The sequence below is a fragment of the Trichomonas vaginalis genome, chromosome II, assembly GCF_026262505.1.
Source record: "Trichomonas vaginalis G3 chromosome II, whole genome shotgun sequence".
In the NCBI taxonomy this organism is placed as follows: Eukaryota; Parabasalia; order Trichomonadida; family Trichomonadidae; genus Trichomonas; species Trichomonas vaginalis.
In genome coordinates, this window is record NC_067204.1 from 7,800,756 (window position 1) to 7,819,388 (window position 18,633).

The 18,633-nt window shown below is 31.0% G+C and overlaps 8 protein-coding genes across 8 annotated transcripts, besides 1 other annotated feature; 4 read left to right on the plus strand and 4 right to left on the minus strand.

The window, feature by feature from the left end:
* Nucleotides 1-33: 33 nt before the first annotated feature.
* On the minus strand, nt 34-2,992 carry TVAGG3_0504130 (A-type inclusion protein-related family; the record flags this gene model as incomplete). Its single annotated transcript, XM_001304534.1, has 1 exon — nt 102-2,984. The coding sequence occupies one exon, from the start codon at nt 2,982-2,984 to the stop codon at nt 102-104; it is 2,883 nt and encodes a 960-aa protein (XP_001304535.1).
* Nucleotides 2,993-3,518: 526 nt separating this feature from the next.
* Nucleotides 3,519-3,998, minus strand: TVAGG3_0504140 (tautomerase/MIF superfamily; the record flags this gene model as incomplete). The annotated part of the gene is made up of 1 exon (XM_051236748.1): nt 3,572-3,988. One exon carries the CDS (start codon nt 3,986-3,988, stop codon nt 3,572-3,574), a length of 417 nt encoding a protein of 138 aa, XP_051094572.1.
* Nucleotides 3,999-4,353: 355 nt separating this feature from the next.
* TVAGG3_0504150 (uncharacterized protein) lies at nt 4,354-5,981 on the plus strand (the record flags this gene model as incomplete). The annotated part of the gene is made up of 1 exon (XM_001304535.1): nt 5,132-5,572. One exon carries the CDS (start codon nt 5,132-5,134, stop codon nt 5,570-5,572), a length of 441 nt encoding a protein of 146 aa, XP_001304536.1.
* Nucleotides 5,982-6,129: 148 nt separating this feature from the next.
* On the plus strand, nt 6,130-6,456 carry TVAGG3_0504160 (uncharacterized protein; the record flags this gene model as incomplete). Its single annotated transcript, XM_001304536.1, has 1 exon — nt 6,130-6,456. The coding sequence occupies one exon, from the start codon at nt 6,130-6,132 to the stop codon at nt 6,454-6,456; it is 327 nt and encodes a 108-aa protein (XP_001304537.1).
* Nucleotides 6,457-6,516: 60 nt separating this feature from the next.
* Nucleotides 6,517-8,646, minus strand: TVAGG3_0504170 (von Willebrand factor A domain-containing protein 5A family; the record flags this gene model as incomplete). Its single annotated transcript, XM_001304537.1, has 1 exon — nt 6,517-8,646. The coding sequence occupies one exon, from the start codon at nt 8,644-8,646 to the stop codon at nt 6,517-6,519; it is 2,130 nt and encodes a 709-aa protein (XP_001304538.1).
* Nucleotides 8,647-9,016: 370 nt separating this feature from the next.
* On the plus strand, nt 9,017-12,150 carry TVAGG3_0504180 (uncharacterized protein; the record flags this gene model as incomplete). The annotated part of the gene is made up of 1 exon (XM_001304538.1): nt 9,456-12,002. One exon carries the CDS (start codon nt 9,456-9,458, stop codon nt 12,000-12,002), a length of 2,547 nt encoding a protein of 848 aa, XP_001304539.1.
* Nucleotides 12,151-12,951: 801 nt separating this feature from the next.
* Nucleotides 12,952-15,554, plus strand: TVAGG3_0504190 (chromatin organization; the record flags this gene model as incomplete). Its single annotated transcript, XM_001304539.1, has 1 exon — nt 12,953-15,523. One exon carries the CDS (start codon nt 12,953-12,955, stop codon nt 15,521-15,523), a length of 2,571 nt encoding a protein of 856 aa, XP_001304540.1.
* Nucleotides 15,555-16,081: 527 nt separating this feature from the next.
* TVAGG3_0504200 (ankyrin repeat and SOCS box-containing protein 4 family) lies at nt 16,082-17,624 on the minus strand (the record flags this gene model as incomplete). The annotated part of the gene is made up of 1 exon (XM_001304540.1): nt 16,090-17,610. The coding sequence occupies one exon, from the start codon at nt 17,608-17,610 to the stop codon at nt 16,090-16,092; it is 1,521 nt and encodes a 506-aa protein (XP_001304541.1).
* Nucleotides 17,625-17,748: 124 nt separating this feature from the next.
* Nucleotides 17,749-17,785: a mobile genetic element.
* The last annotated feature ends 848 nt before the right edge of the window (nt 17,786-18,633 follow it).

Here is an 18,633-nt window from a genome sequence, read left to right on the forward strand (position 1 = left end):
AAGAAAATGAATCAATGTAATTGAAAAAAAGGATTGTAAAATACAATATGTTTAAAATACACAAACATTAGTGAGCAATGATAGACTTAATAAATAAAAATTCATTGTCTGAATAAGATGTTTGTTACAACATCTTCGATTGAATCATTCTCTTCAAGTCCAAGAAGCGACCTCAAATGAATATCAGAATTTCTTAGCTTATTCAATTGAGAACTAGCTTGGTCAATTATTTCGCGAGTTTTTTGCATGTCAAGCTTACTTCTAGCATCATAAAATTGCTTGAAACTAGTTCCTATCATTCCGAAGATGTTTCGAAGTTCAGATTCATGTTGAACTTTCATTGCATCGATATCGTGCGTAAACTTTTCAGAAATACTCATATTTTCAGCTTCATACTTGGTTTGGATATGCTTTGTATCATTATTATACCTTTGCTTCATATCATTGTACATCGTATTAAGCATTTCTTTCTCTTCATCAGAGTTCTTTATTTGCTTCTGAAGTCTTTTGATCATTGTTGTTTGGCCTGTTAACTTTTGCATTTGTTGAGTAATTTCAAGCTGCAATCCTTCATTTACCTTCGATAGCCTCTCTATTTTATGCTTTAATTCATTCACTAAAGAATTATTTGATTCATCATTGACAGGCGGAGTTTCAATTTCTTTATTATTTTGAGCAGAAAGAAGTCTTGCAATTTCTGATTTTAGTTTCTTATTGATATCTTTCTTTCTCTTCAGTGATTTAGAAAGATTTTCAACTGTTGATTCTAATTCTGCATTCATTTCTTCCATTTCTTTGATCTTTAACTCGTAAAGCTTCTTTTCTTTCTCATACTTTCTCTCAGCTAACTTTGCATGGAAATCAAGACTTTCTTTATTCTTTTTATCTTCAAGTGACTTCGCATTCGATTGCAATGCAATTTTCTGTCCTGCAGCTTGTAACAGAACTTTTTGCTCATATACTGTTTTGGTTAATTCGCTTACTTTATCTGCTAAAGCTTTATTTGATTCCAATTCTTGTTCATTTTGATCTATTTCGGATTTTAGACGAATTATTTCATCATTCATCGATTTATTTTGTTGCAAAAGCCTTGAGATATCATTTTCTTTCATTATAATTTCTTTGTTAAGTTCATCGTTTAAGTTTTGCAATTGATCAGCTCTCTTGCCTATTTCTTTATAATCTTTAGATTTATCAAACTCTTTACTGAACACTTCCAGTTCAATAATATGTTGATTGACTTTTCCAAGCTCTTTCTTGATGTTTGATAGAAAATCTGACTTATAAGATATAACTTCATTGGGAGTTTTCTGAGGAAGTTTCAAGAATGAATTGATTTCAGACATCAATGAACAAAGTAAATCAGATTTACACATTTCAACTTCTAGATTTGCATTTAATGCTGACAATTGAGATTCGTAGAACTTTGAAACTGTGTATAATGATTCACAAATCTTTTGCGGCAAGTGTTTATCCTTGCATGTTACAATTTGTTGAATTTGTTGCTTCAATTCATTCTGTGGACCAAAGTTAGTCCATGCGCAAATAGGTATTATTTCTGGTTTTATTTTACTCAACTCATCTGAAAGTTTCTGATTTTCATCCTTTAACGCATTGTTATGAGCTTCAGTATCTTTCAGAACTGAATTAAGCTTTGAGCTATTCTCCTTCTCTTTCTGAAGATTTTCTATTAGCTTATCATTATCTTGATGCATGCTATTAATGGTTTGTTCTGATTTTTCATTGTTATGAGTTAATTCTTCGACTTTAATATTCAATAATTTAATCTGCCGTGATAAGTCATCAATTTCATCAGCATCTGCTAATTGCTTTTGAGTTAGTTCTTTGATCATCTGATCTTTGATCGAATTTTGCTTCTTTTCAGTTTCAAGGGTATTTTTAATTTCTTCGAGCTCATATTTTTGTCTTTCAAGTTGATCATTTGAGGATTTGAGATCTTTTTGGGATTGAGCCAAAGATTTTTTAGCATTTACTAACTCTTCATTAACTTGATTTGTCAAATCATCTGATTCTTGAATTTTTGAAACCAAGTGTTCAGCTTTAGATTTAAATGACTTAAGTTTGTTCTTAAGATCGGTATTTTCATCCTTTAATCCATTAATAATCTCTTCCATTTTTTGAATTTCGGTTTTATCATCAAGAAGTTGTTGCAATGCCTCAATTCTCTTGTTGAGGTTCTCATTTGTTGATCTAAGGTTACTGTTTTCAATACTAGAAACTCCCAGCTTCTCTTGAAGATCTGATATCTTATTACTGTTATCATTGGCTAATTTATCCAACTTATTTACGAAGTCTTTCTTAGATTCATTGGCTTGAGTAATAGAAGACTGCAATTGCTTTTGCAAATCTTCTATTTGCCTTCTCAATTGAATATTTTCATCTGAAACTTGCTGTATTGTTGAATTTGATTGTAACTCATTAGAATCTTTCTTTTCAGTATTTAACGACCTGAACAAAGATGGTATTTCTCTTTCAATTTCCTGTAAATTCGAATAATTTGTTGAAAAGAATCGATTCCATTGATTAACAAAAGCTGATATGGCGTTTACATTATTAATGATCTCAGTATTCTTTTCGTTTAAGCTTTTCGTTAATTTCGAGTTTTGATTTTTTAGAGTTTCGATTTGTTTCTTTTGCTCGTCGTTACTCTGCGCAGCAGATAATGATTTAAAGATGGATGCATCCTTAGCATCTTTCTCATTTCTAAGTTGCTGCTCGAGTTCTGCTGTTTTCCTTTTTTCAATTTGGAGTAGTTTTTGAGTATTTTGCAAATCAACTTTATATGAAGCAATGCTTTCTGTGAGTGTTTGATTTTCATTGATAATCTTCTCAAAATCGCTATGCAAATCTTGATTGGACGATAATTCTACTTCTGTATCGAGTGCAAAAGAATAATTATCAGGACTGATCTTATTTTTTCTAAATTTGTCGCTTGAGCTTAAGCTATTTCCATCATTGAACATAGAAAAAGTCTCAATAACAGATTTAGAGATATTTTTAAACGGATACAAAATCCCTTCAAATTTTAAACTTCAAAAATAAATGCCATATTTCAACCAAAATACGATACAGTTCAACTAGTCATGAAAAATCTAAATTTAAAGCTTTAAAACATATTAGAATTTGAGAGTTAAAGGTACTTAGACTTTACAGCTTCTTATAATACACGATAGTTAATACTTCTTCATATCATCTAATAATTGATCTTCATTTTTATTCTATATCATTGTTTGCAATGATTATTATCAAAATCTAAATAAACAAACAGGGAATCTGAGGAAGATTAACTTTAGACAATTGATATTAACTCATTCCTTTTCAATATATTGAAAACTAGACTGGTAATGCCTTAATTCTAGATTGAAAAGATCAAACTTGTGTTTGTTATATGTCAATCTTAAAGCTATCTTGATAGAGTATGAAATCATATGTGTTTCTTTTATTATATGATAATAATAAGAGAAATATTTTGTTCTATTTAAAAAAAGGAGTAATAATTTTGCATTTGAATAAATTTTTATACAATTTTTACAAAGGTATATATGGTATCTTAGTTATCAATCTCATCAAGAATCTTATGATATCTTTCGATGAAATTCATGTGAATGTATGATGAAACATCTTTTCCTAATTGAGAATTTGATGAGAAATGTGATTTGTAGCCAAATTGGACCAGGAATGGCATCGAGATCATAAATGTGCGAATAAGATTGTCAAAGAGGATGACAGCTCCATTGAAATCAGAAACAATTAATAACCATAATACAGCAACCTTTGATAAAGTGTAAATCCAGAATGATCCCAAAATAAGATTAATTGTTTCGATAATTGAGAAAACAAATGCGAAAACAACAAAGTATTTGAGGAAATTATCAATGGATTTACGTCTGGCTAGGGAAACATATAATCTGAATGAAGGGTAAAGAAGGCCGACTGGATAAAAGATGAGAAAATCGAACCAATTCATTTGTTTCAATTACTATTTTTTTGTTTACATATCGTCCTTATTTTATGTTATAAAAAAGACGGCTTATTTTTATAGCAAAATTAATAGAATTGAACTGATTACGTTTTATTGGCCATATTAATTTTAAATGTTTGAAATCAATAAATTTTGAATTTTCTAAAATGCGCAAACTTCTTAAGCAACATATAGATCATTTTTCAAATAGGATAGGCTATCATATGACCATCTGGAATGCCCAATGAAGGTGAAATTAAAATTATAAAAAATATGACAACATCATTATCTATAGCTGTAACAATCCGAAAATGCATTTCGTGATCAAATTTTAATATTGTATTCATTTTTATTAATTGGTATGTTATGATTGCGAATTCAAAACGAATCACCATCTTCATTTTTTCCAAGGCAACACCAATAATCAAATATGATGGAAAATTTGATATTAAATCAACAAAAACCAATCCAATCCTTAGTAAAATCAATATTGATAACTCAATTAATGATCAATGCACAATCACAGTTGATGACCATAACGAAAAAACCATTGATTTTCAATTCACAACAATTGAAATGTATGATTTTGATAATTTACAAGAATTATTTTTTGAATCACAATTAATTCAACTATTTAACGAAGAAAGCATCGAAATAACTCTTAATTATGTCATATGCTACAATTATATTCATACATTAAAGCATGTTACACCAAATTATAAGGATTATAATAATCATTTAAATTTTATATTGCTAAATCTACGACAACACAACCATACATGCTCAAAAATGAAAATTAAAAATCTTTCTCAAAGTATTTTAACATTACTTCTAAATATCAAGAAAAATTTCGTTAAAATCGATTTTAGCTTAGCTTTTTTGAAATCAATACTCGAATTTCATTTGAAAGATCTTCTTAACTTATCAAGAATGTATATTTATACTTCGTTGCTTTATTATTGGAATAATTTGATTTGTAACTTAAAAACAGAATATGGACAATATAAGATTGATATGAATTTCTTTGATTTATACAATTCACAACTTAATTCAGAGTTTAATCAAGAAATCATTTCAGATTTTTCATTTTTGGAAAGAATTGCTTTTTACGAGAATCCAGAAGTGTTATTATATGGGTACACATATAGAATGCATAAATATTTTATAGATTTAGCTCCAAAATATGTAGGAAGAATAAATCAAAATAAAGCAGAGAAAATATTAAACGAAAGAATTAGTTTAAACGCGAAATGTGATATCAGATATGATTTACTCGAATCTCTCCTTATAGCTTTTGGAATTAATTATGATTTCTCAAAATTTAATAAAATTACTTCTCATTCTGATTCAGAATGGTATGATGGACTATGGGAAGATTCATTTGATGAGAATTTTAGGTCATGCAACGGATTTGTAACTTCTTTAGATACTATTTCAGATGTAATTCCTTTTATAGCTCTTCCTCATGGTCAGATTCAAACTAGAAGTATGACACAGAGAATTACTTCTTCTTCTAAAGTTATTGATTCGGATAAAGAAGTAAAATCATCTAAAACACAACGCATCAAAGAAGTAAAATCAAATAAGTAATTAATTTTCATAGAATAAAAATGTAATGTTTGAATTCAGACTATTATTTCTGTTTCTTTTTGCTCAGAGCTGAGAAGTATATTTAGCAGGCTCTGTGATTCTTGCGCATGCCTTGATATTCCATAAAGGATCACATTTACTTGCTATCGCCAACATAGTTAGAATCTCGGGATAAAAAAACAAATTTTTATGAGTTGAGTGAATTCTTTAGGCTGATGATGACCTTCTGATAATCAAAATCATTCAAAAATACGAGAAATTACAATAAATTTCAAGATTTTGATAATAATTCTATAGAGTAAAAATTTTTGACATGCCATAGAAAATTGATGTGATTATAAACGATTTTTATCGGATATTAGGACAAATAAAATATATTAAAAATGCATTATGTAACATTGCAAAAAAGTAAGCAAAAATTTTCCAATGAACGATATCACCTCCCTTAAAATGATCTGATTTATGAAATGTAAATATTTCAATTTTTATTTGAAATTTATACCAACGATTTTTTATCTCTAGATGTGATTAAATTTTGTTTCACATCACATTTAATCATGCAAGGCAATGCACATTACCCAAAGATAAACTGGAAGCTTTATGTTCCAGTAAAAGGAGAAACTTTGGCTGAAAAAAAGGAAAGACTTCATCATGCAGAAATCGATAAGAAACGAGTACTCAAACAGCGTGCACGACTCAATAACACAACTGGTCAAGAAGAACGCCTTAAAAACAAAGAGAAAAGATTGAAGAAGCTTGAAGAAAAGCTCCAGAGGAAAGAAGAGAGACTTAACAAGAAGGAAGACATATTAGACAGAAGAGAAAAGTTGATCAATAAAGAAAGAAAACACAAAGGAAGATTAAGCAGGAAAGCTTTTCATTAATTTACTAAATAAATAAAAAATTGAAACTATATTATTCAGTATGATTACTATTTTTAATTGTCATTTGTTAATAATATCTTCCCAATCTACATTCTTATCGATATTCTGGAGGAATGAAAGAGCCTTCGAGATCATAAGAGAATATTGAGTCAAGTCATCTTTGAACGTTCTTCGGATGTATGAAACTGCAGCAACAGTGGCAGCTACATTTCTTCCATATTTATGTTCGATTTTAGTATTAACATTAACGAAATAATCCCATGAACCATCAACATTTTGATCAAAGATTAACGCATCAGGAGATGTTTCTTCCGAACTTTCCCCAGTCCGTGGGAAAAAGCTTTTGAGAACTGATAAAGTGGAAGCTAGTATTCCATCATCCTTATTTTCATCTTTCTTAATATTACATATAGGTGGGTTTGATTTTTGAGATGGCTTTGAAGCTTTTGATTTAAATTGGCGAGGATTGAGATTTGGAGGATCAGGTGCAACAGAGAACATCATGCCTCTATGAATATAACTATCATAGTTAATTCTCATATCAAGATCCGATTGGTAATTGACTCCGATGTAGGATGTGAATTGGGAAAGGACACCAGATGCTAATGAATATTCAATGCATTTATTTCTAAGATCAGGGTAATTGAATCTAATAATACACAAACCATATTTCATAACAGAAGTATCACTAAAAATCTCTGTTTCAATATCATCGATGATATATCTACTGAATAACTGTTTCATTCCTAGGTTGTCATTACATTTGGAAACTGGAATTGTAAGACAAATTTCTTTACTTTGATTGTACCCGCTTATCAATATATTTTCCAAGTAAGAAGATTTGATGAAGAAGCTTTGTGGATTTCTTGCAATCAATGGTGGACATGGTGTAGGCCACATTTCTGTCTGATCGCTTTCACCTTGTATAGAAATATTAGTCAATGATGGAGAAATTGCAGATTTCATAAGCTCGACAATCATGTTATTCATGTTGTACTCATCAGCAATTAAAACATAATTTCCTCCATTTTTTATGGAAACGTTCTTAATTAAACCAGGATCTGCTCCAGACCCAAGACCAATTGCAAAAATACGGTTGTTTTCTCTTTCTAATTGTGCCTTTGAACAAATTTCGTCTGAGTTATTAACTTCACCATCTGTTAATAGAAATATCTTTCTAATAAATCCTTTTTCCAATTTTTTCTTAAAAACATATTCCAATGGTGACAGAATATCAGTGCCACCCATGTCTGCATTGATACCAGCTATTGCGCTCATTGCATTTCTGACATTTCTATTTGAATAATCACATATTGAAACAGTTTCTTTATATGAATCGCCGAATTGAATAATTGAAAATCGGCACCCGATTGGTAGGGAATGAATCAGTATATTCAAACAGAATTTTGCGTTTCCAATACGTGAGCCTGACATTGAACCTGAACAGTCGATTATGAAATAAAATTCTGATTTTTGTTCTACTTTTCCTTCGAATTGTGGATATGTAGAAATAGAAATATAACCATCACTCGAAACAGCTATGTTTTTGTCTTCATCTTTGATTAAAGTTTCAATAATAATCGCATCTTCTTTAGGAGGTATTTTTGTAACGAAAGTGGCATTGTGACCATCAACAATATTCATAGTTCCATTAGCAGTGACATGAACATTTTTCAATTCTTTCATCGTCTTAATTGTTGTCGAAAATTCGAAATTATTTGGAATAGCATATGTAACACGACCTTCTTGGTTTTTGTAAGTAAGAGGGAATTTGTATATATATCCTTTTTCATTAATATCTGCCAAGAATGAAATTTTCAACTGAATTTCAACTTTTTTGTCCGCTTCGATATTTCCCAAACCGAATGAATCAAGACCATTTCCGGCATATTGACCAATCATTACCATATATCCATCCCTTTTTGCTTCCTCAAACTCTTCCATGGCTTCCTCTTTTGATCGAAGAATTGGTTTGATAACTTTTTCGTCAACAATGAATGTTGGATCATACGTGCCGAAACGTAGTTCTCTTGGCATGAAATATATAATGTCTGCTTGACAACCTGTGTTGTTTACAAATTCTTGCTTAATTGTAAATGAAAGAAATGTATCTTGTTGGATTCCTGTAATACTCAAACCTGTATAAGTAAGGCTTCTCTTGTCATCTACGATAATAGCATCACCAAGCATAAGGGGAAAAAAAATGAACTGACCTTGAAATGTTTCAAAATTTATTTACCACAGAATAAAAAGTAGTGATAAAATTGATAATATAATTGCATCGATTGTGAATTATATTAGTCGCTCACAAACACTTGATCTGATGGTTTTAATCAATCATTGATATAAGAAGACAGAAATCATTCTATAAAAGATTTTATAGCAATTACATTACCAGTAGCATTCGCAAAATTTTGAAAATTCAGAATTGAATATCCATTGATTGAATTTTACCACCTTTTATTCAATTACGTTTCATTTCTGTTGTCAGAAATTTGAATTAAAGTCAGTCAGACGTAGGTGCATTCTTAAAGCATTTTGTGTATTTTAAATTTATTTTAGGATTCTTGCCTAAAATTGATTTGAGCACAAACAATTATTGATCCAAATTTAAAAACAACGACTGAATGGTATTACTGACTATTATTTGATCCACTTTCAAAATATTACACTTAAAAAGCAAATTTTGCCATTGTTTCGATCATTCAGCTTCATATTTACAATTTCAATTCCTGTTCGAATTATGAAAGTAAGCTTCTTATATAAGAGATTTGATTCTATTTTGCACAAAGAATCTTATCATATGTACAAAATTGAGATATCAGAAGATCAAGATAAACCATCATCTTCAAGAGTCAAAAAAGTTCTTCAATCAATTTCTAGACCCAAGCTACAAAGATTTTATTCTAAAGAGTTTATACACATATAGTTTTGGTGTCAAAACTCTATTATTCATGTATTGATTCATAAAATAAAGATGATTTTTTTTTTTCAAAAAAATGGAAAATGATAAAAGCAATGCATTTAATATTGAAAACGAAAACTTTGAGATGACATTAGATATTATCGATGCTAATGTAGCAAAAAAGCAAAGTAGCTTATATTATTACGTAAAAATCCAGAAATTAAAAGAATCTTCAGAAGGACTATTTTTTGCTCTCAACAATGTAATGCAGTGCAAGACATTTGAATCTTTCAATGTAGTTTTGGATATATTCAATAATTTATTATTACTCCAAGGAATAACATGGATACATTTTCAAAATGAAGAAGAAAAAATAAGCGCCATTGAGTCAGTAAAAGAAATATTCTTTTTTGAAATCGAAAACTCTAAATTTACCGAACATATCGAATTTGAAACTGTAATTAACAAGATCAGGATAAAACTCATATTTGATGCGTACAACAGCAAAATATACAATCATAAGGAACTAATTTTATCATCGCTTTCCACTTTAAATCCAAAACATTCTTTAAAATTTATTCTTGAAATTGAAAATTCCTTAGTAATCAGGCCGTACATGACGAGATATGACTATGATGCATTCATTAATGACCTTAATATTGACGGAACTCAATCAGAATTACTAGATTTTGTTATCAAAAAGATTAACGACGGAAATATAGAATTTTTAGAATGCCTAGCATCACTTATTAGATGGGTCGATATAAACCTACTGAATTTAGAGTCTGCTCGAAGTGCTGTTAAAATGTTTTTAGAAAACCCTCAAACAACAGCTCTCGCGCTTAAATGTATCACGTCACTTCTCAAAAGGAGCATTACTGCAGCAGAATTTGTTGAATATATTGATTATTTCGAACTTGACAATATAATTATGAGAATTTTACAAAAAGAAGACCTGAAGACTAATGATTTCTTGATTACTGTTGATTGCTTAATCGAAATCTGTCAACTTGATGACATTTTCACGAGATTTTGGGATCAATATTCTTATGCTTTTATTTATTCAATTATCAGATGCCCAAATGCAAGAAAGATGCCAGATTCAATCGTTACATACGCAAAATCCCATCAAGATGATTGTCAGAAGTTAATCGAACTTGAAATTCGTTGTTTCAGTGAGGTTTTGCAGGCAAAAGACCCACCAGACTTCGAAAGATCCATTTCTAATATAATGACCAACTTAACTAGCATGTATAACCTTGCTTTTGTAAATAAAAATCCTAATACCAATAAACGACCAGTTTATTGTCTTCTTGAAGATATCCTCGAACAAATAATCAATAACGATGAATATGTTAACGAAGAAGAGATGATTGTAATTGGTTTATCAAATTATTACGATAAATCAAGAAATTTTGAAGACATGGCACTTTTGATAAAGGATTTATCCGGTTTCATGCGTAATGACATCTTTACAACAAGAAGATTGAGGTGTTATTCGGAATATCTTAGTTTATTCGACAATAAAACAGAAAAGTTCGAAGGAGTTATAGAATGTGGTGAGGTTGCTTTCAAAAAAGCGTTTGATACACTTTTTGCCGACGAAAACTTAATTTCTACTTTTGAAGGAAAAGAAATTTTGACACAACTGAAAAATTTCCTAGAATCAACAAGTTCGGACTACATAAGTCAACTACAGGACGATATACCAACGATTATCGAGAAATTGTTCCAATTCGGATCTGAAGATTCAATTAATTTATCTTGTACATTAATAGCAAAGATTCAAGACCAGGATATCAAGGACACATTATTTACTCAATGTTTTGAGGCTATTATCAATGCAGAATATGATGATGAAGACAAATTATTTAAATATGGATTTGATTTTCTACAAAAAATCAAATTTACACCATACGATGCTATCAAATCCCTTTACACAAAATTCTTCTCATTGGTTGCTGAGCAAAAAGCGTATATTTCTGAATTAATTCTCACATCAACCGAAATTTTCGGTTACGAAGCCTTTCCAATGATATGGGACTCGATCAGATATGAGTGGAATAAGGTGAAAGTCCGAATTAATTTACTTAAAGCCGCATTGGAGCTTCCTTTAGACCAAGATATTCAAAATTACATCATCGACCTGTTCAAATTGATTGCTAATCAGATAGTTGCTTGTGATCCAAAACACCAAGACCTATTCTATACTTATCATAGCTATTTGGCTTCATTTATAGTAAAATTTTTCGATAATTTTGTTCCAGATGAAGACAAACTTAATTACCTTGACACAATTGTTGATTTCTTCTGCAGAGCTGACATTTTCAAACTGGCTTTGGAAACAATTATGCCGTTTTTCATTGAAAAAATCCCAGATGCGCTTCCGATCTTCGCAGAAGCAAGATTTATATCATTTGAGATCTTATTTAGAGATCTTAAAATAACAAAAGAGGACGCACAATTCTATTTCAAGTTGTTCTACAGATATCATCAGAAATTATTCCAAGTTAATCCAGAAGCATTCCAGAATTCAGTTAAATATGTTGGTGAAAGCAATATATTCGGTCAATACCTTAATGCTGTCCAAGGTTTGATGCCGATTGAAAAATTTATTCAACATTATAATTCTCCACATTAAATCCTATTATCTATTGTTTGTTTTTAAAGAATTTAGACTAAATATGAATTTTGAATAGGTCAATATTGTATAATAACAGTTATTTGAAAGTGAATTTAATGAGAATTTATGGTATTTCTAGTGTATGATACTTTCAACATATTTTCTTAGATGGTATCAATCAATCTATATAATCTATGTAAAAGATCTTGTATATAAAACTAAAATCTTTTAAAATTGAGCACAAGTAGCAAATCACTAATAAGATTATCCATTATCATACTCTTAGAGCTCAGAGAAGGAAATCATGAATTGAAAATTCAATAAGAATTTCAAATTCTCAACTTTATTTCTTAAATTATTATCCAGTGCTTATTGTCTATCAAATCATATAAAATTTAAGATGGGCAAACTTTTTTTATAAATTTTTTTAGATTGACACCTTTTCCGCATAAATGCAGTATCTCACTTTTGTGGACAAAATGCAAAAACCTATGAATTTTCCTATTTTAATTTGATATTCATAATATATAAGTATTTGTAATGCATATTCTATCTTCTAATTAGTAAAATTACATTGCCCGCCAAAATCAAAAATTTTCTATTGAAAAAATAGCGCCAAGTCCAAAAGTGTCATTTTCTCATTGAAGACCGCAGCTGGAGTCAATGCCGATTATCCACTTGCTGGGATGCTACACAGCCTTTGATCTGGCCAATCATAGTGCTGTTCCATCCACATCAGCAAGTGATTTCGGCATTGACTCCAGCTGCGGTCTTCAATGAGAAAATGACACTTTTGGACTTGGCGCTATTTTTTCAATAGAAAATTTTTGATTTTGGCGGGCAATGTAATTTTACTAATTAGAAGATAGAATATGCATTACAAATACTTATATATTATGAATATCAAATTAAAATAGGAAAATTCATAGGTTTTTGCATTTTGTCCACAAAAGTGAGACAGCCCATAAATGCAGAAAGATATTTCTTTATGGAGAACTAAAGCAGAAAACTACTTTGGTCTCCACAATGAATATGTTAAGAATTCTGTATGCCAAAATATTAAATCTCCACAAAAGATTGTCGCTGATTATTTACTTCCTTTGTCATATTATGTAGATGCACTTGGCAACTGCAGATTATACTCTTTAGATGGTGCATACAAGTACAACGAAATCGGTTCATGCAATCTTAACATCCGCCCGACTTCAATTGCAAGTTCAAGAGATAATCTTTTAGTTTCAACGACAAAAGGTGTTATGATGTATACAACTAACGCTTCATTAGCATCTCGTGCACAGAACATCGATGATTTTATGCAAATGGCTCTTCCAGTTCAAGAACAGCCAAAAGATTTGGGAGAACCTGTCATTAGGTTCTTCTCATGCGATACAAAAGTCGAAGGATGGGCTAACAAAGAGTTTTCTGTCATTCCTTATGACGAATTCAAAGATGATAAAAGCAGAATTGCCAAAAAGAGTGTTGACAAGTTTTATGAGCAATGCAAGAAAGAAACACCATTTAAAGCCGAACAAACATTCTTTTTCGATCATACAGATGTTATGAAACAAATAAATTCAAATAATCCACCACCGCCACCAATTACAGGCCCTGTATCAACGGCAGTTCGCCAAGTATCATACACATGGCGCAATCTGCAGGCATTCGTATCAATTATGGGTACAAATTGGTTTAATTGGGATATAACTCGCCAAAAGCTCAAAAACGGCGGGTATGGAGGCGGATTCCAGATATCATCACTCGACATATCCCCGATTTTACGCGAAACCTTTGCGGTTGGCACTTACGGCGGATATGTCAAAATCGTCGATCTCCGATCGAAACAAGATGCTCCAGAGCTCAACATCACATCGGACTTCTCACCTGTCTCTGTTGTCAAATTCTCACCCATTGTTCAACCATTACTTGCCACCACTTCGTCAGATTTCAGTGTCAAACTTTGGGATCTCCGTATTGGCTTCGAAAAGCCATTTCTTGTTCTCGAAGGCCACGACCATCAAGTCAGCAGCATACAATTCTCAAATCATCGCGCAGATTTCTTATTTACATCATCATACGACGGATCGATCGCAATTTGGAACATTAACAACCAATATCCACCACATCATTGTCTTACGAAAGTTACTCCATCTCCTGGAGCTAAAATCCTTGAGATGGTCGCTGGATATCATCGCGCCGACTCATTTTACTACAGTTGCTCCGATGGAGTTACAGGAGTTTACGAGCTTCGTCCTAAGCTCTTCCGTCCTGTCATTCCCCATCGTCTTACAACAACAGAAGACCAAGAAGCAGAAGAATTGTCTTATTTCAGGAGAAACCAATTATTACTCTCCAAGATCCTTCCTAAAATTAACAGGGTCTTCGAAAAGAAGGAAGACGTAACTCCGATCTTCCCTCTTCTTGATTTAGCGAAATCAGTTCCATTTGATCTCGAAAACGTGGGAATGTCGCAATCCCCTCTCGCAGATATTATTTCCCACTACTCATACTACACGTCCAACGCCATCCCGATGCAATTGCAGCAGATTCCAGAACCACAACAATTATCTGATGCAGGAAGAGCGAATTTATTCGCAAAAGTCATCGGCAGCATACAAAAGAAGGACCCCGCGACACTGATGGTCGAGAAAAGAAACATCATTCTCGTTCTCGACGCTTTTTCGAGAGAACAAATTTTGGGAATTGTTCAGGTTATCTCGCTATCGTCATTTGAAGATGCATTGGAAGTTGGTGGAGCCTATTTAGAACTGGTTACCACTACAAACAAGGCCGATAAGTTCCTTGATGTCGGATATTTCCTACTTTATCCGACAGTTTACGACGATCCGACCCAGAAATTCATTCCTTACACTGAGAAAAGTGTAGACGAGAAGACTCGCTTGAAGCCAATCTTCGACAACACTTCTAAAATCAAACAAGAATTGGCAGATTTGCAGGCAATCATTGCAACGGCCGCAAACGATGCCAAAATATCGAATGATATGTATAAGACATTACAAAGATACGACAGCTTCGTTTCTTTGTTCTTATGCAGAACATATCTTTCATTGATGCTTTCCATGCAACAATGGTCATTCTGTATCATCAGGGCAGCTTCTATCGCCAAGGAACTCGCAGCGTTTCCAATCAAAAAGGTCCTTTTCGACTGGATTGAGGCAGAAGTAACTCCAAGATTTTTCCCAACGGTTGCAAGAAAAATTGCCGATGAAAAAATCACTGATGTTCAGTATGCAGTTACAATTGCTGAGATTATAGTAATTGGTATTGGAGCTGATGAAATAACACCAACTTTCGAAGAAAATATTACTAAATTGATCGGAATTGTGAAGAATTCCCTTGAAAAAGTTATAAATGGTCACGAATGCGTTAAAATATTCGGAAAGAACTCTTTCGAAATCGCTTCGATGATTCAGAAGAGAATTGACGAGTTAAAGCACTTCTCTTCAACAAAGACATTCCAGAGATGCAGAAGCGCCCAATCATTGGCAACTTTAATTGCCAACGCAGCAAATAAGGCTTGATTTTATTTATTTTAAAGTGTGTTTTTGAACAAAATAATTTTTATAATTATACATCTAATATCAAAACTTTATCAGATCATTAATCTACATATATAAGCTTTGCATCATCTCTAGCCAGAGTTTCAGACCAAATTTTTAGAAATTTTACTCTGTATAAACAAAATGAGTTTAGGTGGGGAAATTTGATATTTTTCGATACCATAAACTCCTTTAATGGAAGTGATGTGCAAGATGGTCATATAATACTGAAAATGAGAGCACCCAACCAGAATAGGAGAATTATAACTTAACAGTTAGTTGTTTCACTTTTGTCTAAGAACTCTATATTGATTCTGGCTAGAAACTAGAGAAATTAATTTTTGGCTCATTAAAAGTATTATAATATTATTATAAAATCAAGTGATTTGGAGTGATTGGCAAACAAGAATGAATAAACGAGTACGTAAGCTCGGAATGAGAACGAAAAATTAAACAAGGATTGTGTTGAGGATTTCGTATCGAAATTAGTTATTTCTCAATGTATGCGCAAATAATTATTTGTTTGAAGAATAAAATATAATTTTTTTTTAGTTTAAATTTCGAAGGCCTTGTTTTATGCGTCTACAAGAACGAGTCCATCGCTCTTCATAATCAAGAGGGATAGATCCATCTCCGTCTTTAGCATTGATATCTGCACCATTTGAAATAAGAACTTCTGCAGTTTCTTTGTTGTCATTCATGGCTGCATAATGAAGAGGGGTGAGTCCTATTATGTCTTTAGCATTGATATCTGCACCATTTGAAATTAGAATTTCTGCAGTTTCTTTGCTGTTATTCATGGCTGCATAATGAAGAGGGGTGAGTCCTATTATGTCTTTAGCATTGATATCTGCACCATTTGAAATTAGAATTTCTGCAGTTTCTTTGCTGTTATTCATGGCTGCATAATGAAGAGGGGTAGATCCATCTTCGTCTTTAGCATTGATATCTGCACCATTTGAAATAAGAATTTCTGCAATTTCTTTGTTATTATATTTGGCTGCATAATGAAGAGGGGTGAGTCCTATTCTGTCTTTAGCATTGATATCTGCACCATTTGAAATTAGAATTTCTGCAGTTTCTTTGCTGTTATTCTTGGCTGCAGAGTGAAGAGGGGTGAGTCCTATTCTGTCTTTAGCATTGATATCTGCACCATTTGAAATAAAATATTCTAAAAGTGATGAAAGATGGAAATTCGGAGAATAAACAAAACATTTGTTGATGTCATTTGTTTGATCCAAGTAAACTAAAAATGATTGAAGATTATTGTATTTAGAGCACAAATTTAAATCAATTTTTATATTGTGTTCATTCATCAAAAATGTGACAAAATCAATATTATGTGATATAATTGCATATTCCATGCATACATCATCTGGTTTTTGTACTTTCAAGCATTCATTCATAATTTCTGGATTTCCACCCAAAAAAGAATATCTAAGACAATTTCGATTGATTTCTGATTGAAATTTCGTTCTTAAAAACTTAAAACAATCAACAGATCCATGATAACAACATAATTCAAGTAACGAAAAACCTACTCTTGAATATGGATATAAATAACTTTTTAATTTTTGATCTTTATCAAATCCTTCTTTTTCTGTAAAATTTATCAATGCTATTTTGTCATCATCCATAATAGATCTGTGAATTGTTTTTTGGTTGTGAATATCAGATGAATAATGAGAATCTTCAAAATCGTTAAAACTTTTTTGCCCGTTTTCATTCAATACAATATTGTATTCTTTGTAGAAAAGGTAATTGAAAACTCTGTTGATTTCGTTGACATGATTTAGATGGTATTCGTCAACAATTTGTTTGGCAATCACTAAATATGACTTCATGTAGCGGTTGTTATAAATTGAAAGTTGGGATATTTCAGTGATTATCGCATCAGGCGGAATTTGATAAGAGTCAATCAGGTTTTGTTTGATTTTTTTGAAAATTGCGTTTAATTTTTCTTCGTCATTTGTTTTCAGCCTGTACAAAGCATCGAAGACATCATTATATCCCGTATGAATCTCCATCAATTTGTCATAATGAGTTTGGTTAATTTCTTCCATGGACATCAATCAAAAATTTTAGATGTCATAATTTTACCGAAATTTCACAGTAACTCACTTTTGTGGACAAAATGAAAAAATCTATGAAATTTCCTATTTTAATTTGATATTCATAATATATAGGTATTTGTAATGCATATTCTGTAATAAACAGAAATTCATCAAAAGTGACAGCTCTCAATTTTTTGACATTTGTAAATTCTAAATTGAATGAGAAAAATGAAATAATACTAAGCATAAGACAATATTCTAGATTTAATTATAATTAGGAAAAAGTTAGTTTTGAGAGTACTTTTCATAGGCATATAGAATGAAATCTTCTGAAAAATAATATCACATAAACTCATATTATTTTCTAATATATAACTATTTTATATAAAAATCAAATTCAATGATCTTAAAAGCGAAGGATAAACCTCAAAATTTACGAATATAATGAGTGGGAATGTAATGCTTATCTATCATAAAACCATATGAAATATCAATTTTTGCTTTACGCCTAATTTTTGACGACAATTAGCAAAAAATGTTAAATGTTAACACTCAGTCCATTTGAATATGAAAAATAAAATTGACTTTGATTAAATGTTTTTATTTATCATGCAATTCTTCTTGCGACCAAAGATTTGAATAAAAGTTCAAAAAATAAGATAGCTTAAAAAATAATATACGGTAGTGTTTACTAATAGATGAATAGTATATAAATTCTATTAAATGGATTTGATCCAAAAATATATAAAATTTGATCATAAATAAAATCGTTTTAAATTACTTCTTCATTTAAATTATAACAATTATTTTTGGTTTTATATTTTTTTGGATCAAATCCATTTTAATAGAATTTATATACTATTCATCTATTAGTAAACACTACCGTATATTATTTTTTAAGCTATCTTATTTTTGAACTTTTATTCAAATCTTTGGTCGCAAGAAGAATTGCATGATAAATAAAAACATTTAATCAAAGTCAATTTTATTTTTCATATTCAAATGGACTGAGTGTTAACATTTAACATTTTTTGCTAA